Source organism: Hippocampus zosterae, chromosome 10 (genome assembly GCF_025434085.1).
Source record: "Hippocampus zosterae strain Florida chromosome 10, ASM2543408v3, whole genome shotgun sequence".
Taxonomy (NCBI): Eukaryota; Metazoa; Chordata; class Actinopteri; order Syngnathiformes; family Syngnathidae; genus Hippocampus; species Hippocampus zosterae.
In genome coordinates, this window is record NC_067460.1 from 15,682,051 (window position 1) to 15,705,524 (window position 23,474).

The 23,474-nt window shown below is 41.1% G+C and overlaps 1 protein-coding gene across 3 annotated transcripts; it reads left to right on the plus strand.

The window, feature by feature from the left end:
- Nucleotides 1-872: 872 nt before the first annotated feature.
- pde9ac (phosphodiesterase 9ac) lies at nucleotides 873-14,473 on the plus strand. Of its 3 annotated transcripts, none has more exons than XM_052077412.1 (20): nucleotides 873-1,080; nucleotides 1,275-1,434; nucleotides 3,183-3,253; nucleotides 4,020-4,097; nucleotides 4,257-4,300; nucleotides 4,398-4,452; nucleotides 4,664-4,734; nucleotides 4,822-4,909; nucleotides 5,678-5,756; nucleotides 5,832-5,906; nucleotides 5,987-6,073; nucleotides 6,679-6,783; nucleotides 6,863-6,945; nucleotides 7,182-7,338; nucleotides 7,657-7,770; nucleotides 8,536-8,640; nucleotides 8,825-8,953; nucleotides 9,025-9,120; nucleotides 10,651-10,727; nucleotides 12,050-14,473. In XM_052077412.1, the coding sequence occupies exons 1-19, from the start codon at nucleotides 878-880 to the stop codon at nucleotides 10,693-10,695; spliced, it is 1,845 nt and encodes a 614-aa protein (XP_051933372.1). In that variant the 5' UTR covers nucleotides 873-877; the 3' UTR covers nucleotides 10,696-10,727; nucleotides 12,050-14,473. The 3 variants fall into 3 exon arrangements, with proteins under 3 accessions (XP_051933372.1, XP_051933371.1, XP_051933370.1); XM_052077411.1 differs by having other exon boundaries at nucleotides 874-1,080; nucleotides 10,645-10,727; XM_052077410.1 differs by lacking the exon at nucleotides 10,651-10,727 and having other exon boundaries at nucleotides 874-1,080.
- The last annotated feature ends 9,001 nt before the right edge of the window (nucleotides 14,474-23,474 follow it).

Below are 23,474 nucleotides of genomic sequence, written 5' to 3' on the forward strand. Positions count from 1 at the left end.
TTCTTTTCCTATTGTTTGTGTGTGTGTGTGTGTGAGATCAACAGACTGCAAATTGTCACCAAAAATGAAACCCAACTCTGAAATCTCATCAAGTGGCTGCATGGTCCCAACTCACCTGACCAAACCATCTGGTGTGCTACTCTCAAGAACCAGGTCAGCTCACGAGTGGACAAGGCGAGGAGGAGACAAGCACAGAAGACGAAATGACTGTGTGCGTGTCTACGATACGTATTCATGAAACAAAGCAAGCAACGATCAGCAGTAGGGAGGATTCGACGTGCAGGATGTAATTTGTATGGTGACGTTTCATCAAAAATAGCCCAATGATGGATCAGAAACAGACTGACCGCACACTTTTTGAGTTCTTCATTCAACCCTTTCATGCACCAATAATGATAACCCGTCTCCTGATAACATGATAAGGTAACCAGTGTCCCTGAAAGGGTTAAGCTATAAAGTTGGATCAAATGAAGAACAAACCAATTGTGGGAGAGTTTTTGAAGTGGTTTTGTGAATTGTTCATTTGACCCCCCGCCCCCAAATATTGGGTCAAATGAATTTTGCAGTGCTTTTTTGGGGGTTACTTATTTGACCCGAGTGGCAGTTGGGCCGTTTTTGACCCATCATTGGGTTATTTTTGACCCAACTGTTCTTTAGAAATGTCTTAATGGTTTCCCTCGTGGATGCGTATAAATCATCTGCTCGATGCAGGTATGATTCCCTTCTTGGCTGGTTAAACCATTTCAACAAATCTCTGTTGATGCTCATCATGTTTACGTGGAGGCCTGTGACCACAGCGTAGGGTTACAGGGGGTTGTCTTACTTCTCACCATAGTAACGGTCCCCTGGCAACTGGCCAGGAGAGCCTGTTATATTGATGGAACACCAAAGCCTTGTGGCTCCCTCACGCCGCACACCGCATCTCCATCGCTCGGCTCAGCGCCTCCTTTCTCCTCCGTCAACCCCGTCAGTTGCGATTTTGAACAGCTCACGCGTCTCGAGAGGGAGTCGGCTGCGGCGTCGTCAGCCAGGGGACGTTACCTTCGTTCTCCGTCGGGGGGAAGCTGCCGGCCTTGCGTTGTGAGTATCGGTAGCACGTTATTACTAATTTGACCTGAATGTAATTTGTGTTTCATCAACTTGGAAGAGAAAAGAAGGATGCTTACTTGTTCTTATCTTGTTTTCCTCTTGTTTTTGTCCATTATGGATTGCCCCCAATCCCTACACACACACACAACTATTTTTTAATTTATTTTTTTGTTTGTATGTGATAGAAAACCGTCCAACCTGTTCAACTTTGCCCATCAGTGCCAATCCAAGTCAGCATCGCCACGGGAGCACAAGAGGAGCGGGAGGTCAAACATCATGGGCTCTAGCTCCTCCTCCTATGCCCCCAAAGCCATTTTTTTGGATGTGGACGGGAAAATGCAGAAGGTGAGTTTGGGGAAAAAAAATGGAAAATAAACCTATTCCAAGTTATTGTAGTTTTGGAGCTCTTTACTGCCATGTTTTGTTGTCATCAAAGATAATCGAGTGAAAAAGATGAGTGTGGTACGACAAGACTACAAATCTCTCTCGTTGTATTGTAATAATCGGCAAATTAAATGTCAATCAAATTAACAAAGCTGATAACATGAAATGAATTCAACATATTAGAACGAAGCTTGTTGCGATGCAGATAGCCTGTTTAAACTTACTTTGTCCTGGACAGGATTTTTAAAAAATATCTTTTAACGTTGAATTCAGTTGTATTTAACTTTTGCATCAAATCTTATGAACTGTTGTTTTTCAACATTTCAATTTTAATGTTCCATAATTCAGTGCTTATTTAAGCACTCTCCAAAAGTCAAACGACGTATTCATGTTCAAACTCTGTAGTTGGCTTACAAGAACATCAACTCAAATGCATTTTTTTATGAACACTCGTGCTTACCACATAACTGTATTTGAATGTCATTACGCTGGTATTTGCAGAGCCAAATATTTTTTTGAGGATGAATATTTGGTGTAAAAAGTTTTTGACCCATTGGAAGAGCTAACACAAGTATATTATTGTAAAGGAAAGATTTCAATCATAACGTTGAATATATGTTATATACAGATGGAACACCAAAACACGAGGGAGGTGTGTGTGTGTGTGCGTATGCACCATTAATTCAATTGAAAGTACCTTCTAAGTATTCCCATGACGCGCTTCACCTGAGTCAGATCTAAAAATGAACCTGCCACAGAGCGCACTTAACCTTACAGGTGTTTCCGATAGCGAGAGAAGAAAGAAAAGACCAATTCTATCGCTTGCATGCCGAGAATGTCTGCAGTGAGTTGGATTCAGTTGGCAAATGAAACCACTTTCGAATACTTGATTCCTGTGTGTTCTTTTATTTTCCCCAAAATTGTCTTCTTTTTGTCATCATGTCTATAATAATGAAATATCGGTGCGATAGGCTCTGTTTTCATGATACTAAATACACTGGACTTTTTCTTTAGCTTCTCTTTGCTGATCGTACGGGAGACATCATATAGTTTGACTGCCTACTTGGGAAGTATTTGCCAAATACCGTAGCAATAAAGTTGCTGTTATTACCATGCAGCCATCTTACAAAGCATTCTAAACCAGAAACTGCAAAAAGCTGTCAACATTTAGATTTCATTCAGCATCATTGCAAGCGCACATACGCTTATTTGCAACACTTGGCTGTCTGCTAAGTGTTTCAAGTAGAGAGCTGCTGATGACACATGTCTGCTCGGGGGGGCCGAACCTGCGATTCAGTGTTTGTCTGCGACACCTGCTTCTTTTCAAGGTCACAGCAAGATCACCGTCACTTGTTCCTGTGTTGCATTTTCTTCTCCACACGCATGCCCTTTTTCTATCACGATTCATGCCATTGAATCACAGAATTACTTTGAGCTGTTGGACATTTCTTTGTAGAATATAGAAGCTTCTTTCAAAGCGTTCTTTTCTATTGAATGTATTGTTCATGCTTTGAGCTGTCGAGTGGTATATGATCACTCTGCCCCGCCCTGTGAAGCAACACTGAGGCCTTGTATCAACCAAAATAACATCAAAGGGCATAACAGGGCCCAATGTATTACCTTTAGGTTTGATGTGTTTTCGTTTCATGTTGTTTTTAGTTTGCATTAAATGTCGCGTAAGAATGCAATTGCGTGTGTGTTCTTCCCAGGTGGTGTTCAGTCGGCACTGCAGTCCATGCGACATTAAGGAGCTTCTTTGTACCTCTTCGAACATCCCCAGGTAGGTACCTCCCGCTATCTTGACCTGCATTTTTTTTTTTATTTGTCATTACAATTATGATCCCAGTGAAATCGTTTTGGTGACAATACTATATGCCTAATTTTTATAGTTGTGCTATTGACTGTGATTTTATTTTATTTGATTTTATTTAGATTTTATTGACTTATGACAAGATAAAATTGTGGGCTGTTGTATCTCCTGATGCAGGTCACCCAAAAGGAAATGTAAATCCTAAATCCAGTAAATCATAGTCAATCCATAGTTATGATGGGAAGGAGGAGGAGAAAGAGATTGTTTATTGTAATAATATAAAAATAATATGATAATTGGTTTTTTTCCTATCTTATTTGATGTTGTTTTTAACATTGTACTCGTGATTTCAACTGCTTGTTGTAAGGTGTCCTTGAGTTTCTAGAAAGGCGCCCACAAATAAAATGTATTATTATTATTATTATTATTATTATTATTATAAAATATTGGCTTGCACCTCCAACTCCAAACCACATAGGGGCAGTGCATGACTAGTTTTGTGTTTGTTTGTTTTTTTTAAAGAAATAAAATCATGTTGAAGTTCCTTTTTAAGGCTTTTTATTTATGCGTCAATGCTGACTGCTTAGAGTATTTGCAATGAGGAAGGCTTTAAAATTTTTGTTGTTGTTGTTTTGGGGTAGGGGGGGTGTTTTGGGTTTGTTTGTTTTTTTGTTTTCAAAATAATAGCTGTTGGATTTACCATATTCTAATATTTCTTTGTATGTTCTACTTATAGGAACACTGCAATCATGATGGTGGATCCCGAAGGCGCCTTGGTCTCAATCGATCCCACCATGCCCACCAATTCTCCCAAGTATGCGTACTATCAAATTTCCCGACTCAGACTTTTTCAAGTTAGGACATTCTGATATAGTCCTAATTCAATTTGAAGTTGTCTATTTAGATTTAACGTACCTCTAGGGAAGAAAAGAAAAATGAAATTGCTTCTACTAACAATCTGCTTTGTGTATAGCTCATTGTACAAAGTTGTGCCCCTGTCTACTGGCCAACTTGGAGGTAAGGAAACCTACGACCACGACCATATCCAATCATGAGTAAACAGCAATCGTGAAACGAGCAAAGTGACGACTTTCTGACGTATTTGTCTGTGCAGAGAAAGAGGACATGTTTCAGAATGTGTTGTCCCAGGTGGCTGAGCAGTTCAGCAGGTGACACCTCTGTTGTTTTTTGTTGATGTTATGCCCTGACTGCAGCCGGCGCTTACACCTACCTCACACACATACCCGACGGCACCGCCGCTCAAAGCCCATTGAAGGCAAACTCAATCACATGACAAAACAATCGGCGTGTTAATTGATTTTTTTTTTGATTTTTTACCCCTTTGGCTGCTGTAAATGACGCAATGCGGTTTCCTCGCAGAGCATTTCGCATAAATGAGCTGAAGACCGAGGTCACCAACAGGCTTGCCATGCTGGAAAAGAGAGTGGAGCGTAAGTAGTAGATTGGAAGAAAAACAAATCCAATACGGTGCGACGCCACAAATATGAAAAGTATGAATTGGTGTGTTTATGTTTCAGTGGAGGGGTTGAAGGTGGTGGAGATTGAGAAGTGTAAAAATGATCTGAGGAAGCTTCGCGATGAGATGACATCGAGAAGTGGCGGCAGGTGACTCTGACGTTTGACATGGATTACGCGCCCGTCGGACAAAAGCCAGTCAATTAAATTCAAGCAAGCAAAAATGAGAGACATACGAGCGCTGTATGGTGACAGTGAACCAAAAACTCAACTCGCTTTCAATCCGTTCGGCACAATTCTTCCAAAAAGAGGCTTCACGCTGTTTATTGCCACTCCCGGTTTAAGTTAACTGTCTAAGTTAACTAATAACAAGAAACAAAGTTACACAGTGTTTATTTAAATCATAGATTTGTCTTAAGTCGGCTAATTTAATGCTAACACAAAATGGAAAAAGCCGTACACTGAGTACCGAAGAGCCTCGTTGTCGTGGCGTAATGTAATGAAAACCTGGCGTTCAGACTTTATCTTCTGGAGCTCGAGCGTAATCGAGGGATGCTTTCCTTGCTCTGGAGCGAATGACATCCCTGGCAACAAATTGGAGTACGGCGTGTTGAAGGATGGATATTATTGGAGAGGAAATACAATATTTACCTTCCCAACACATTATGGGCTTGTCCATGTCAGGTTCCAAGTGCTCCGAATTCCTGGTTGCATGAGTTTGGTGTTAGAGATCGCAACGGTTAGGCCCTCACACTCAGCGGCAAAACCCCTTTCGGAATGAACTTCAACAGAAATCATGAGCCAAAGCACTTCCATAGTTTCAGTTCCTGTCTCAGGCGTGAACAGCCATGTGTTCTTCTGTCCAGACTTAGCACTCGACATGAACCCAAATATGTTGTGCTTTCTTTCTTGCTTTAGGATAAACTGCCCGTGCAAATACAATTTCGACGACGGGAAGAAAGTCACCCCGAGAAGAGATGTGCCCAATTACCCAAAGGTGCGTTTGATGAGACACGAAACCTCCACAAATGGAGATTCTCTCTGCTTCTTCTTACGCATTTGTACTCTACAGTATACACTGTCTCAGGAGACTGTTGAGGCGCTGAAGAAACCAACGTTTGATGTTTGGCACTGGGAACACAATGAGGTATGTATAGCATCTAGCTAGCTATCGTTGATGCTTTTCATCGCAGCTTTTTGCACGGATGTCATCTTGTGCGGCATCAGATGCTGAGCTGTTTGGAGTATATGTACCATGACTTGGGTCTGGTGAAAGAATTCAACATGAACCCCATCACACTCAAACGCTGGCTGGTAAGGACTAAGAACACACCAGATTGCGACACAAATACAATATTATTATCGTACAAAGTATTTCAGGAAGGGGGAAAAAAAGGCTTGCCTCAAGTTGTGTATTTAACACTTCTGCGGTAAGAATGAGAATTTATGATGACCTCCGATCAACCCTGAAACGGAGTATTTAGAGTTGCATTATTTTTAAGGGGGCAGCCCGGTGATCCAGTAGTTAGCGCCTCGGCCTCACGGTGCAGATGTCATGGGTTCGATCCCATCTCCGGCCTTCCTGTGTGGAGTTTGCATGTTTTCCCCGTGCCTGCGTGGGTTTTCTCCGGGTACTCCAGTTTTTTCCCACATTCCAAAAATCATGTGAGGTAGACTGATTGGACACTCAAAATTTTTTGTTGAAAAGTTTGTCTCTGTGTGCCCTGTGATTGGCTGGCAACCGGTTTAGGGTGTCCCTTGCCTACTGCCCGAAGACAGCTGGGATAGGCTCCGGCGACTGTTATCAGGATAAACGGATTTAGAAAATTGATGGATGGATGGATTTTTCTTACGGGGAAAAATGGTTGCACAAATCCAAACCTGTTGGAAGAATCACTTCCTTTCTCTTCCAAATGTAGTTGGCCATTCAGGAGAACTACCGCAACAACCCTTTCCACAACTTCCGTCACTGCTTCTGCGTTAGTCAGATGATGTACGGCATGATCCACCTCTGCAACCTGCAGGTGCGGCTTCCCATTTTCCTGAAAGCCTGACCTTTTTTGGACCTCCCAATTTGCATAAACTTTCACTGTTGTTGTGCAGGAGAAGCTGACTCTAACTGATATGGGCATTCTAATGACAGCTGCGGTGTGTCACGACCTGGACCACCCTGGATACAACAACACGTAAGATTTGCTATTTGTGCATGGTGACTGATAAAGCACTGGAGATGACTTTGACCTGAGAATGTTTTGAGACTGATGTTGCTGAACTGTGCCGCTATTCCACCCCAATGCTGATCCGGAGATTTTCATTTTGGGTTTTTTGGAGGGGGGAAGGGGGGTTTGGGCTCGGTTGCTGTAGTTTAGAGCATTTTCATCAGCATTCTAAAAAGCATCCACCCATGTTGTACACCGATCAGGTATCAAATCAACGCACGCACGGAGCTAGCGGTGCGCTACAATGACATCTCACCCCTGGAGAACCATCATTGTGCGGTGGCCTTTCAGATTATTTCCCTTCCTGAGTGCAACATCTTTGCAAATGTGGATCCCGAAGCATTTAAACAGATTCGACAGGTGAGTGGGCCTACAGATGTGCTCGCCAGACACTTTATTAGGTACACCTACCACATTGATTGACATTCAAGACACGAGACAATCTGCACAAACATGGCCAGAGGTGAATGGTTGGACAGTTGATGAACAGATCCAGATTTAAAGCAACAGCCAATTAAGTGTTCCTGCAAATATACTGTTGCGATAATAACATCTTTATAAAAGCAGTTTTTGGGGAACGGCGTTTGAATTGGATCTCATTAGAGAGGAGTAACTAATCACATGTGCGGTTTTCAAGCCAACCTGAACAAAAAGCTAACTCTGCTCTTTTGACTGCAGGCCATTATCACTCTCATCCTGGCCACTGACATGGCAAGACATGGCGAGATACTGGACTCATTCAAGCAGAAAGTGGACAACTTCGACTTCACCAACGAGGAGCATGTGACCTGTGTAAATACATCATGTCAGCACTTTACAGCACGAGCGGCTTCATTGGCTATATCCAGTTTTAGATGAGTAAAGGCAGCATGCGACTTAGTTCTTCTGTGAAATCCGTATCTGGCTGACAGCTATCGCATGTGTACTTTCATACAAGGCCAGGAGGAAGTACTTACAGTCATGTATCACGTGTTTAATTTTCCCTCCAGATAATTGTGACTGCCAAAGGTTGTACAAGTCAGCAGCAAGTCAAAGAAACAGTTTAAAAGGGGGCGGCCGCAAAAGCTCTGGCCATTTCCATAGCACCCCTTTTAAATGCACGAGATGCTGTGAATGGAGCCTCCTGAGTGGTGGTTGCTCTGGTAAAATACCCCCCCCCCCCCAAAAAAAAGGTCCAGGCAGGAACCGCCCCATTGCTATATGATTGACTGCCGCATTGGCCCCATGCCCCTTGGTCTTCTATGATACAGAAGTCTTGGGTGTGGTGTGCCATCTAGTGGTGAGCTGTGTTACTACAACTTAAATTAGGTCACTCAATGGAGAGAAAACATTTATGTGAACAGAACATTAGCCACTCTGTGTTGCTTGTCCTTGTCTACCCTTATTACTTCACAATGGCCCTGGATTTTCAGATAGCAGAGCTGATTTATGTTATGATGAGGGAAAAATGTTTTTTTGAGGAGCGGTTATAATTGGAAAAAGTTGAGAGCTTTTGTTATAGAATGTAAGTCTTGAAAAATAATGCCTTTCATTCATGAACTTTTGTGATATCTTCAGCTCAAGATGGTATTGATCAAATGCTGTGACATTTCCAATGAGGTGCGGCCCACCGAGGTGGCCGAGCCGTGGGTGGACTGCTTATTGGAGGAGTACTTCATGCAGGTGAGCATTCAACCAACTCATATTTTACTTTTAAAAAATACTTGAACAATTCTTCAGCAGATGCGTTAAACTCAAAGTTAAATACAGTCCCAACAGAACTGTACGTAACCAGTGAGCGATCAAAGTCAAGCACGCAAAAATGTACTTCAGGAAAATAATGCATGCCAACATCTGCGTCTCCCAGAGTGACCGGGAAAAGTCAGAGGGCCTCCCGGTGGCCCCCTTCATGGACAGAGACAAAGTCACCAAGCCCACCGCCCAAATCGGTTTCATCAAGTTTGTGCTCATACCCATGTTTGAAACCGTCATGAAGGTAGGCTTCACCTGCGCGTGTCGCTTGTGGAAAAACCTGGACAAGCCTTTCTCTGCGGTCTTCTCAAACAGCTTTTCCCTCAAATTGAGGAGATCATGGTTCAACCGCTGAGGGACTCCCGAGACCACTACGAAGAGCTGAAACAGATTGATGATGCCATGACAGAGGTAGAACCTATTTAATCTATTGTGTATGTGTTTGAGTCGTTGTCTCGAATATGAGCCATTTTGAACAGAGAGATTCACTTCATCCAGATGCAGACCTCTTGATAATTTGACGTCACATTTCTGTCATTGATTATTGAACATTTACACAAAAGCCCTTTGGGTTGGTGTAACATCTAGTGGTTTTCAAAGTTTGGGAAAAAATAAAGATTTTAAAAATAACTTCAACCTCATGTTAAAAGTAAAATTTCAGTTCTTAAAATCAAATAATTTTCCAAATTTACCCTAGGAGAATTCGGCAAATTACACCTTATGTTTTTCAAACACCACATAGCTTTGCTAAACAAACTTCGCTGAAGCTAGCACACTGTAAAATGTCATTGGTGAGCTAACAAATTGCATCAGCGTTGCAGGATATAACTCTTGTCAGGCACCTTGTCGAGCAATTAAGGGGTACTTGGGAGAATTTTTTCCTGACGGTTAATTTTATTTTTTTTTCCTAGCTTCTCTGACATTGTGATGACGATATCTGTCGAATATCTCGGGCGGTACAATAAAGGCAGAGTGGGTCATTCCCTATTGTTGTTTGGTGTTGAACTTCATGTCTTTTAGGTCAGCCACCTTGTTGGCCAACTATGGAATCATTCTTGGCAATTTTTTGGTTGTTTGCATGGAAATTATAGTTTTTTTTTTCCTGCTCAAGATAATACAAACTAATTAATATAAATAAAATGAAAACAATACATTTCATTGCCGTTTTACAAACAGGAGCACGATAATGTGATCGGTCAACACAAAACATTAAAAGTCAAACACTGAAAAATAGAGCAAGATGTTTGATAAGCGGCTTAATCAGCATTGTGTCATCTTCTTCAGTAGTGGCCTTGGTCAATATGATGTAGGGGGTGGTCATCCCCAAAAAGTTATATGAGTCAGCTTTAAGCAAGGGACCTTTAAAAACAAACAGAAGAGTAACACCTGCAGTCAGATAATATGACAATGCTCAGAGACATACATTATTTATCCGCAGCAAAGAGCGACAAATGTACGGTATACGTATGTCTGTATTATCCTACCCCCAAATGCACAAGGCACTCAAACCAAGCGCCATCTTGTGGCATTTTAGAGCATTACATGTTATTTTGAATGTTTTCAGATAATATAATAATAATAATAATAATACATTTGATTTATAAGCGGCATTCAAAACACTCATGGACACTTTACAATCAAGAACAAAACAATAAAAGTTCCAGAGAAAACAAATAAGTGGAATTATGAATGCCGTGCCACAAGTTGTTGGATGGTCACTGTTTAGCGACTTACTTTCCCACACTTTGAAAACCCGTATTCAAGTCAACATTTTCAAATTTTGTGAATTCAAAATGTTTCGTGTCGAGGGGGCACCAACTCCCCAAAAGTCAAGTCACGTCTGTATGAGGTGCACACGGTCACACATGCATGCATGCGCAGCGCCCCCATCCAAAGCCACTTGCTAACATACAGGTATGTCTTTTGTTCAATGAGGCACAGAAGAAAAAAACTGAAAATATGTCATTAGGCGGGAAGAAGAAGTAAGCTCCACAGTGAGTGAGTGCAGTGGTATCTGTGTAAGTAAGAAGTGACGCCTTGGTTGTGTGCTAGCGTTTAGTGTCATGAGTGTGTGACTGTCTCTGCCTCTCTCGATCACTGTCGGTACTGCAGGAACATGCGAACACTTTCATCATATTGAATCTGAGTCAGAATTCAATTCGGGTTACCGTTATAAGGCAAAATTGTAAGAAAATGTCTGTTGCATTAAACAGCTCAAACATGCACATTTTTTATTACAATAAGGAAATACAAGACGTAGATGAAATAAGGACAACTAAAGTGATGAAACTGTCATAGCTTGGGAGAATTAGACAAATTACGCTGTTTTTTTCAAATGCCACATATCTTTCGTCCACCTAGTTTAAGCTAACACACTTAAAGTCCCAAATCCGTATTCCTTGTCATAAGAAAAGGGCTGATGCATTAAACAGCTCGTTCATGCAAATTTTCTGATATTGCTTTGAAGGAAATTCAACACATTGCTGTTCAAATAGGGACAACTGAAGTGATGAAATTGTCATGTATCCTTTTCTCCCTCTCTCAATCGTTTTATTGCGCCTTTTCCACCATTTCTGCTCGTAAGCTAAAGTGACTACCGTATTTTCCGCACGAAAAGGCGCACCGGAAAGCCTTCATATTTCCTTAAAAGCTCACAGCACGCCTTAAAATCCAATGCGCCTTATGTACGGTCATTACGGTAATATTTCGACCCCAAAATGGCTCCTTGCTCGAGACATGCTGACAACGCAGAGTTCAAACTTAAGGCAACCGGTTACGCAGTTGAACACGAAAATTGAGCAGTGGCAAGAGAGTTCAATGTTGACGAGTCAATGTTATAACTTGCTGCTGGTTAAGTGAACTGTGTCGCTGCTTTATTATATACGTTTTAAGGACATCCGATCGTTCTGTTGGTTTTTCCTTGAGCATAGCTCCATCTAGTTGATGCATTGTAGATTGCGTCTTATAATGCGTTGCGTCCAATATGTGAGAAAATTTATAACATAGGCTCTTCATTCAAGGTGTGCTTCATAATCCAGTGCGCCCTTTAGCGTGGAAAATACTGTATTTTCTGTTGACCGACATTTACTGGCCACTTTATTTTTTTTACGTCCCACTTGACTATATGTTATTCGATGCTGTAATTAAAAGTGCAAGTCCATTTAGGGTAAGGTGTAGTGGTCCATGCATTGGAATTGTGACAGCGGGTTTTAGATGGTATTGACGAGACAAAAGAGTCTCAGCTTTCTTCTTGTTTGCATCACTTTCTTTCCTTCATTCCTTCCTTAAAAAAAAACAACAAAATAAATTAACACTAATTCTGCGTGTCCTTTCTTCACAGGGATCCTCTTTGGTGTTCAAATTCAGCAAAGACTTTAAGAAGAGCGAGTCTGGTTGAAGACTTGGGGTTCTGCGTTCTGACAATCAACAAGCGGAGCGACAGGAGGGAGCAGAGAGACGACTCCGAAACATACTCAAAGTTAGGCACCAGGGGGGCATCGTATCTTCAACGTTGACTTAGACTTTTGCACTGCATATAAGAGAGAAGTACCCCCAGTGACCTTTGTCTGTTTATTTGTGGTGGCTAGCTCGATTTGTTTGTGTACTTTGACAGCACTGCAAACATTCAGAAAAAAAAAAACGGTTCCCTAAAATCACATGATCAGAAAAAAATATTCGCTAAAATTATAATACTCTAACTCTTCCCATTCCCCAAATCCCGGAAATGTTCAAATACAATACCTAAATTAAGAAATTTCACATTACTCCCTGCAATGTTTAATTTCTTGGCCATGTCAAACAATTTTAGATTCAGACTATTCCACTCATTCAGGATATCTGGGGAACTTTTCCTATTTCCCAAATGTCAATTTTAAATTTCCACATGATGGGATATTTCACCCTAAATAAATTACCTTCTCTATTTACAGTAAATATGTGTATTAAAACACTTCTGGTTATGAACGTAATACAATTTAATGAAAAACCGTGAGAAAGACAGCAAGTGAGAGACATACTATGTCGGACCGTTGGTCACCGAGGACCACCTGTATTTGGAAGTTGGTAATGTGATGTATGGGAATGTTTTAGTCGGCGTGGTGGAATTTGCATCTCAAAAATAAAAGAAAAAAAAGAAAGAAGGAAATAGCAGCTAGCAGTTTAATGTCTCATAGTTGATATTAACATTCAGCCTCACTCACAAAAATACATTACGTATCATTAGAAATGAGAGCATAGATGTGATGATTTTAATCAACAGTAGAGAGTTATGTCCAGAGGTATTTGGACAATGACAGTATTTTGATGAAGTTGCACCACAATTGATTTGAAATAAAACAACCAACACGTGTATGTGTTTCGGTGAAACTGGCATTCACCATTTACCGCCATTTTATGCAGGATATCGCCATTTTCTGAGGGGTCAAAAGTATTTGGACAAATATAAAACTGAATTTAATTGTGAGTACTGATGCTCTATTGGGTTGAGATCTAAATATTTGATCTACTCCCCAGCACCCGCACGACCCTCGTGAGGTTAAGCGGTTTGCATCATGTTTGGGTAGATGCACTTGCCTTCAGAAAATGTTTTCTACTTGCGGATTTCATTTGATTATGTGGATGACAGAATGCTTTCCTACACAACGACGAAGCTTCAGTCTTTGAACACAAGAAGTCTAACATGTATCAGAATAATGATGACGAGCGAAAAGAAACATAACGCGATAGAAAGGAACTGCTCATGAGCCAAAACATTCCACCTCGTGGTGGATCTGGAATGGGTGACGTCCTCTGGCTCAGGCAATACAAAATGAAGTCACTTTGTCCAAAGAATCTCAAGTCCCTGAAAATGGAAACATCTTGAACTTCAAAGTCTGCACTGCAATCAGATGTTGAGTGTTTTGTATTAAATCCACTTGTGTTGATGTAGGGGGGCCAGCCATCTAATTCTGTCGTGCTTATTTTCACTTAAAAAAAGAAAAACCTCTGTCATTATCAAAATATTTCTCTTCCCCTTTCCGGAATGTTTATTTATTAGTACATTTGCAGTCAGACATGTCTTCAAAGCAATAAAAAGATGACTTTAGTGCCACTTGGTAACTGACAAAAAGTTTCCCAGGAACCGTTTTTGATCAAATTCTATTTACGGTATATATAGATTTGTTTTTCAATCATACTGATAAATCACATGGCTGTTTTAGTTGAGCCGACATGAATCTTTGTACTTCTAAAGAAAGTACATTTTATCGGCACATTTTACACTTGAGGTCGACTGATAGGGACTCGTGATTCGGCTGCATACCACCCATTTATCACAGCACACCTCCTTCTATCTCCGTCTTATCCTCTCCATCAGATCAAAGTGTTGGGTTTTTTTTCCCTGGCATCTATGAGCGATTTTGTTGTTGTTCTTGACACTTCAATAATTATCCAGGGCTCACACAGGATAGGAATACCACCCATTTGGGAGCAGATGGTATACAAGGCAATAAACACGGTATGACTCATCAATCTGCAACCTCATCTCCAAGCAATAAAAGAAAATCAGCCCACCACCACATAATTGCAGTTGAGAAGAGATGACATCTGTATTTTATTTGTGCAAGTACCCTTTTTGTTTTGATTGTAAATATACTGTTCCACTTGGCATGCTTTTTTTTTAGCCTGCGGGAATGTTCTCATTCAACTTAACATACCAAGCATGGCCAGTGAATGAAACACTGATCACCAACCAATAAAGACTTGGGGCACCTCTTTAATCTCTTTTGGAGCTACCGTCTTTCTTTCTTGATCTTATTTCAAACGAGTGTATTCCGCATGCTCTGAAGTGACAACAATCTTGTGATGTAATGGCTTTGGGGCTTCATTTTTGTTGGCAGTGCCAAGGGTTCGCGAGGCTCCATCATTCGACATGCACCCAGCGCAATTTGATGGCGAGTCTGCCCAATCTTGCACCACATCTTCGTCTGTCACAGTCAATAGACAGCTGGTCTAACGCGTTTTTGGTCAATTTGATCAGGACATAGGCAAAGAGATTCTGATCTCGACATCATTAAACCACGCTCAAATATGGAGGTTGATATGATCGTCAGTATTTGGATTTCTCACACCAGAATGTCAATATAGATTACGTACATCGAGCAGACAATCTTCTGCGATCTATACAAAAGGCGCAGCAGCAAAACATTGCGCCTTTATAAACATAAAGCTCAGTTTTGATTTTTTTTATTAAGACAGTATGAGGCTGCTAAAACACCGTAGCGCAGATTTACAGTCGCAGTTCAAACCTTCGACCCTAAAGCACAATATTTCCACATGCCTACATTCTTCTTCACCTCCCGCTGGTACTCGCCCTGTACTTTCCCAAATTAAAATCCACTGTGGGTGATTACACATAGTTTGAGATATTTCAGAGCCTGTCTGTTTAAAAACAATAAAATACTGCACTTAATAATCCCACTTTTTTGTGATGTGAATCATTTAATCTGCGTCACTGCTCAGTAATGAATTTAAAACGAAAATAGGGATTTTCTCTGCAATTTTTAGACGAGATTAAAATATAAATTAATTAGATCAATTAATTACCGACTAAGATTAATTAATCTCACAAATCTCTTGACAGCGCTAATTTTAAGGTACAGCGTGCACATGCGTGTGTGATCCACATACAGTCGTTTAATGGTTAAATACATTAAATTTGGGACAGGTGGATTAGAATGAATTATGTTTCAATCTCAAGTGAATATTTCATGCTCCCCTCTTTTATTGTCTTAATCTGTTGATTGTCCTTGCTACTTTCTAAATACCGCGTGTACAAACTGCAGGATTCCCCGCCGCGTCTATGTAAACACACCAGATTCCGGTGCCAAGCCACAGATTAGACTGGAACATCAGGCAGACGAGTGAGTCACCCGCGCGAGTTTGTCTTCTCTGCTGACCCGACAAACAGCCCGGCCAGGATGGTCCCATGTGATCCAACGTATACGCAGACAATGACGTGCTTGTTGTTGAGGTGGAAAAATCACCAGCTAAATTCCCAAACGGATTAATTAATAAATTGTTTTAAAAAAATTTGTGGTAGGTGAAATAGCCTGTTCAATTTTGGTGTGAACCCCTGATTAAATTTGTCTGGAGGAATATATGTTCCCTACTTGCTATTAATGCGACAGGGGAACTGTCACCTTCACTCCCGCATAAAAAAAATGGTGCATATTTCGCACATATGTTTCAATGTCTAATAAAAGTGCTGGTCGGAGATCATCTCATAAACTCATGTGTAGACACACACACACACACACACACACACACACATGCTCACAGAGCATCTCATCTGGGGCTGAGTGTCCTCTTTGGGAAATCAAAATAAGGTCACCTTAAGCACCGTGCCTGCATTCAGGTGGACAAACAATCATAAATGCAGTACTCCTGGATTTTCCCCTTATTCTCTGTCATAGTTCGAGTCAAGATCGAACCATCTCACCCCCAGCTATGGAATCAACAAAGGAAGTGACCGTCTAACTTAGATTGATTGGGAAAAAAAGCCCAACAAATACAGCACTCTGGAATTGTTTTTCCCTTTGCTGAGAGAACTGTTGTTCTCTTTTGCATTTTGAGTCATGATGGAATATCTTCCATCCTGGTGGTCAAAAATTGTACATTCTACAGCATAGATAGATCGGTAGTCAAACAAACATGAATTCAATATTACGTTTTTCTGACTAACTGCTGTTTTGGGCAAGCGACAGGGTACACCGCAGACTGGTTGCTATCATATGGAAGTGCGCATCTGAACAGTCAACCTTTTAAACCTAAAGACAATGTACAATCTGTAATCATCCTCTGCATGGCCAAAACAGTACAATTATAAATTCGAACTGGAGTACTTTTTAAATGACATTTCATCGTAAACAGTACACAACAAAATAATGTGGTACGTTTGTTTTTTCACAATTCTAGTATCTCCACATAAGGGTTTCTGTAGGCAAGGCTGTTGCTTATTAAACAAAATAAACACATCCAAATAAGTCAAATGTTGGTTGACCCGCTAGACTTTTGAGGACAAGCTAACAGGACCTCCTACACGTAGCCAAAGGTCGCAAAGACACCTGTGCAATGACATCATAAAAAGGAGCCATAAACGCAATGTTTCCACTGAGCGATGCAAAGTGAAAGCGGGTCGTTTCAGGCTCTCAGTGAAAGGCAGCTTTTATTCGTGACATTTTTGTGATTTATTGGCTTGTCACAAGTCGTCACGTTTTTTTCAATCCGTGCGAAAAGATAATACGTGCTATTGATGGATGGAAAACTATTTACGGCATCCCCTTTTACGTTGTGAAAAATGCCGTGGTTCATTCCGACATTGCCGCCACGAGTGAAGGATAATTATATATAACCGCAATGTCTCCAGTCCCTTTGCACTATTGCTTCAGTCCAGTGTTTATGGTGTTCATGCACGTGCATTGTTGTTAACGGGCTGCTGAAATACAGTGTCATCAATCTAGAGCAGTGTTTCTCAACTTTTATTGACCCAAATTGGTATGGTGGCAATGAGCTCAACTCACTTCACAGTATGCAGCACTTTGACAAATAGTGAACAATTGTTCAAATAGAGGCTTCAAGCTGTTTATTACCATTTTCAGATAAGGTTTAACATCAAATCGAAGCATAAAACAAAGACAATTACACCTCGTGTCTTGTCCATATAACTTTGCCTGAAAGTCCGCTACCTTAATGCAAAAACAAACGGAAAAAAAAACCCCGATGCCAAATACTATAAGACAGGCGAAGAAATTCCGGTACCATGTCTGGCGGTGGTGTTCATAAGGATAGGATAGGATAGGATAGGATAGGATAGGATAGAATAGGATAGAATAGGATAGAATAGGATAAACTTTATTGTCAAATGTACTGTATGTGTAATGCCCTTTAAGCAATGGCTATTTGAACACAAAGGGTGGAGCAACACATTAGACATGGAACAGTACTGACAGGCATCTATTCTTCCACCACACATCCACCACACAGAATGACTAATATTGTTGGGACTTACTCAAGAACTGATAGCTGAAGATAACTACTGTAGACACAATATATTTATTATTAGTGGTTAAACCAGGAAGTGGCCTGCAAACATTCTAATCTACCGACAGAAACCTAAAAACTTGTTAATCACCCTTGCAGAGATCTGGGGAATGCTTTAGTAAACTGCTCGAACAAAAAACATTGTGTCGTGGATGAACAGTAAATTATGTGCTTTCATCTTGTTTTCCACAATGTGTGTTGCAATCACTCCCGGTACTTTACATTCCACGTGTTTGCTTCACCTTGTTTTCAGTTCAGTTGTGAGTCACGTGGTTTCACGATCAAAGGTAACTTCAGACTTCGTAAATAAGGAAAGATCTGATTTCCAAAGAGCTGTGCGCATACAGGCTCTCCTCACTGAGTCAAATTTCCAACATACCAGCATCGTTTGGGGAGTATCCTGTGTTGTCGGATCTTTCCATGCAGGCCACCCCCCCCACCCCCGCAACATCCCCTACGATGACCAGATGCAGACCAGTACATTGTTTAAGCTCGTGTCTGATTGACTGCCACTGCTGTTTTTGTAACCTTTTGTACTCTATCCGTAGCTCACGTTTATCTGCTTTTGCTTTCAACACTCATTTGCATTTACATTGATCCACCAGTCTCTACTGATCCTAAGAGTATACAAGAGGCCTGATGGTCCACTACACGGCGCTACTTTGTTTACAGCATAATAATCTGGCACAGGCATCTTGATTGTGGGCTGGCAGAAACCCAGCAGCAGGGCTGGCCTCTTATCTGTTCAACGAGCAGAACTGTTGGTGCTGTAAAGGAGCACGAATGGACACACTTGGACTGGAGAGCACGGGTCTGGCAACCTGTGGCCTGTGATCATCATATGGCCCTCGTATGTATTTGATTCGACATACGTACATACATACATTCATGGAAACACATGTAAACTCAGAGGACTTATTAGGGTGGGAAAAGCTCAGATTGGGTTGATCATTGTCTCACATAAAAAAGCACAATATATAAAACAAATACAAAAAACACAGTGTGGCTTTGTAGTAAAAGAGTATGAGTAGTTGGCCGGCCTGCCAGCAGTCCAAACTTGTCTCCCAATTAAAATGTGTGGCACATTATGAAACAAATGCATCAACGGAGACCACAGACTGTTGAGCACCTGAAATTGTACTTCATGTAAGAATGGGCACGAATTCCAATAACAGGACTTAGCTAATTAGTGTCTTCAGTTTCCAAACGCTTTTTGAAAGGCGATGTAACACTGTGGCTGGCATACCCTGTCCCGGCTATTTTGGAACATGTTGTATACATCAAATACATTTAAAATGAGTGGATTAAAAAATAAAAATAAGAAACAAGCAAGTTTATCCATTTGAACATGAAACACCTCATCTTTATTAATATATTCAGATTGATAAGGCTTTGCAAATCATTGCATTCTGTTTTTCAGGATGTTTCGCGCAAAATCCAGACCTTAGTGGAATTGGAGTTTCTCGATATGAGTTTTGCGTTTCAACTGTTTTTTTTTTTGATTGATTAGCCCTTTTTATGAGGTACAGTATAAGCAATCAAGTGACTGTTTAAATAAAATGTCTTGAGCTATCAAAGAGAAAATGTGTGATTATCACAAGGACAACACATGGCAACCATTTTAAAAAGAAACCTAGTCAGGATTTTTGAAGGATTAAACGCCAAGTAGATACCTGCTGCGTCTGCTGAACAGATGTTTTCCAGGCCTCCCAACCCAAACCATCTGATGTTGGAGGTTCATGGCCAAAACACCTTTCGTTTGTGTTTATTTATTTTTATAAACACTTGCAAGGTCCCAAAGTGTGCAGACAGAAAGATGAGGCCAGTGAGGTAATGCTTGGTCGGTAGTAGTTCCACCACAGCGATAAGATCATGACCTCCCCGTAATAGGGAAAGAAATGAGACAAATGATACGTTCCTGTCCCTGTATTTAATTATCTTTCATCACATGCTGGGACCATGCCAGGAAACATTCTAATGCTCCAAGCTATACTCCCAACATGTTTATTTATTTTTACACAAATCAAAGAGGACGCCCCCCCCCCCCCACACACACACCTCCTCTCACTCTATCATTAACTTTATGGGAGTTTCCATAAAATTCCTTCCCAATAATTTAGGATGAGGTTCAGCGGGAGGAGGGTAGGGGGGCTTTGATTTTTTTCCCTCCCCCTTAGAATACATAACAGTTAAATCATGACCTGTGATTGTAGACCCTAATGTTATGAGAACGGGCCACTCTGCGTGTTTCAACATTCTTATTCTGATGTCCCTTTGCTATCCTGTGTTTTCACTTCAAAATGATGACCTGAATTTAATGGGACCAATGTGCTCGCTAACTTGAGTTGCATCAAGAATATTCTATTTGAAAGTTTTAACAACACACACACACAATCCAAAGTTGATTATATTTCAAAAGAGTCGAAGTCGTCGTCGAAGAGTAGTCGAAGATAAAGAAATTATAAACTTTTTTTTTTTGCCAGAGTCAGGTTTTTGCGGGGAATGAGTCTCCATCGTCCAATGCAGATTCTGCAAAAATGCATTCTGTTTGAGTGAGGAAAAACAATTTAGTCCACTATTGGAGATCGTGGTAAATCAAGGCGTGACTTTTTAAAAATGTTTTGATGAGTAGATCCTTTCAACATATGTTGTTAGTTTGGATAGTTCCATCCATCTATTTTCTACTCGGCTTATCATGATGAGGGTTGCAGGCATGCTGGAACATATCCCAGCTGTCTTCGGACAGTAGACGGGGAACACCCTGAACTGGTTGCCGGCCACTCGCACACATAGACGGAAAAACATTTGCACTCACAATCACACCTAGGGACAATTTAGAGTGTTCCATTCGCCTGACATGCATGTTTGTGGAATATGGGAGCAAGCCAGAGTACCCGTATAAAACCCACGCAGGCACAGGGAAAACATGCAAACTCCGCACAGGAAGGCCAGAGCCGGAATTGAACCATGCAAATCTGCACTATGAGGCGAATGTGCTAACTCGTCGACCACTGCGCCGCAGTGTAAATTAACAATACGTGTTGTTAATTTACACATATTGATCAAAGTTTGGTGTACGTAATTATCATAGAACACAGTAGTATGGATCCAATTGCGATGAGTGTTTTATTGTTTTTCTTGTATTTCATTACAGCTTGTTTTTTAACATGCATTTACTTCTCCACACAGTGGTTTTATTGTCAAATGTGTCAAAATAAGGCACGTTTCTAACTGTCACTATTCTAACCTTGTACTCCAGCTCCATGCGGGCCCGTGCACCTCCTCGCTTCTTGTTGCTGGCTCCGGTTCGCCTCATGCGTAAGGGGATATCTCCCGTCGAGCTCCCGCCTGCCTGGCTGCAGTCCCGACACCCCGAGCACAGCTTAAGAGGGAGGAAATAGATGAAAATATCATCAGGAGTCAAGGAAAGCAGCGTGTGTTTTTGGCTCTTGTGATCCTTGGATCAACAGTTTTTTTGCATGTGTGCTGAGGAGAGCAGACATCAAGTCCAGACGCTGTCTCTCCTCCTCCTACGCTGGCTGTCCTCATTCTGCTCTGATGCATCTGGGAAACATCCACTCGTTGTCCCCAGACAGTTTCTGAGTTAAAATGAAGACTTTTGAAGGAAAATATTGCAGATGTGTCGATGGTATTAGATGGTATTAGTGCATGGAGATCACCTCTTTGTGAAATTATTGTTGATCTCTGGAAGGAGGTTGGAAAGAAAGCAAACTGTTCAAATAAAGAGTGTGACTCTTTAGCCTTGCTGCTCTGCCTTTACAATATGTGATGAGGTGCAGCTTACTAGTTGAAATGTGTTGCAAAAAAAAAAAAAAAAGTTGGGCAAATCGCCTGTCAATAGCAATGGTTTTCCATTTAGCCGTGAGCATGTCACCGCGCATAAAGATATACCCAAGTTGAATTGGAATGTAGCATGAGCAGTGAAAACCAAATCGCTCACAATTAAGCTGACAAAATAGGACAACATGTTTCGCATTTTTTTAACATTTAAAGTTAAGTGCGCGGCTTCAAACTGTCAATCAAATTTCTCCATGGGAATTTTGCAATTGACATATTTTATTGCGGAAAAGTGCCTTTTTTAGGGGTTTGCTTTACGATTTGTTGGGTCTCTGGGGTGCCTGCCCATCTTTGGAGTGTGTGGGGGGAAGCGGGGTAAGAACCTTTGAAATGCAATTTAAAGGTTTTTTTTACTGACCTAAAATCTAATATTGCTTAGCACCTTCCTATCACGTTGAATTAGTAGTACTGTATATTCCCTCCCAAATATATATATATATATATATATATATATATATATATATATATATATATATATATAAATATGAATATACATATATATATATATATATATATATATATATATATATATATATATATATATATATATATATATATATATATATATATATGTATATGTATATGTATATGTATATTCATTCATTCATTCATTTTCCGAGCCGCTTGATCCTCACTAGGGTCGCGGGGGGTGCTGGAGCTATATCCCAGCTGTCTTCGGGCAGTAGGCGGGGGACACCCTCAATCGGTTGCCAGCCAATCGCAGGGCACACAGAAACGAACAACCATTCGCACTCACACTCACACCTAGGGACAATTTAGAGTGTTCAATCGTCCTGCCACGCATGTTTTTGGAATGTGGGAGGAAACCGGAGCACCCGGAGAAAACCCACGCAGGCCTGGGGAGAACATGCAAACTCCACACAGGGAGGCCGGAGCAGGAATCGAACCCGGTACCTCTGCATTGTGAAGCCGACGTGCTAACCATATATATATATATATATATATATATATATAGAGAGAGAGAGAGAGAGAGAGAGAGAGAGAGAGAGAGAGAATGCGTGTGTGTGTGTGTGTGTGTGTGTGTGTGTGTGTGTGTGTGTGTGCGTGTGTTTGTTTGAATTAAATGATTGCGAGTTAATAATGAACATCATGTGCACACTGTGGCTTGCGTCTTTCTTTGTTATGTGTCATTGCAAGCGGCATTCACGCGGCTCCAATAGTGCAGTTTGGGCGAACGTGTGTACGGGATTTGGAAATGACGCAGCCAGCAAATACTTGAGCTCGTTCAATGATGAATGCTGGAGCCTGACAACTGAATTACACAGCAGAGTTTCTAAAGTTGCAAAAGAAGTGTATGTGATAGGGATAGTAAAGAAGTGAATGTTGGTTCATCCTGTAGCATTGATACACACTCTCTCTCTTACACACACTCACTCGCCTCCAAAAAAGCCTGGCTAAAAGTTGTGGTCAGCATTGAAAAGTGTGGAGGCTGTATGAACACCTCTTGATTATTAAATGTTGTCACAAAAGAGATTTTGTTTTGGCAAGCTCCGATCCTTCAACTTGTTGGGCCCCCGTTTTAGTTTCTGACCCTGACTAAATTCTTTTTAGTTTGCTCTGCCTGATGGCCTCTCTCTGTTTGCTTTCTCCTTCACTGAAGCAACCATGCCTTGCAATCTGCGCCACACTCAAGTGCTGGCATATTCGGGGTCATCAGCCCTGGGGTCTCGGCCCACCCAGAAGAGATAAAGACTTGAGATGGTTAAGTGCAGGAATTGATGACATGCTGCTTTTTGCAGTCAAGTATTCATGTCGTCCGTGTGGCTCACAGATCGACATTCAGATTGCAATTCCTTTATTTTTTCACT

What these genes read in the sequence shown, in the direction of transcription:
- pde9ac (XM_052077410.1), top strand. Translation starts at nt 878, where the DNA reads ATGGAACACCAAAGCCTTGTGGCTCCCTCACGCCGCACACCGCATCTC. An exon ending in TGGAGGAGTACTTCATGCAG is followed by an intron (nt 8,641 to 8,824) that starts GTGAGCATTCAA and finishes TGCGTCTCCCAG; the next exon opens with AGTGACCGGGAAAAGTCAGA. An exon ending in TGTTTGAAACCGTCATGAAG is followed by an intron (nt 8,954 to 9,024) that starts GTAGGCTTCACC and finishes CTTCTCAAACAG; the next exon opens with CTTTTCCCTCAAATTGAGGA.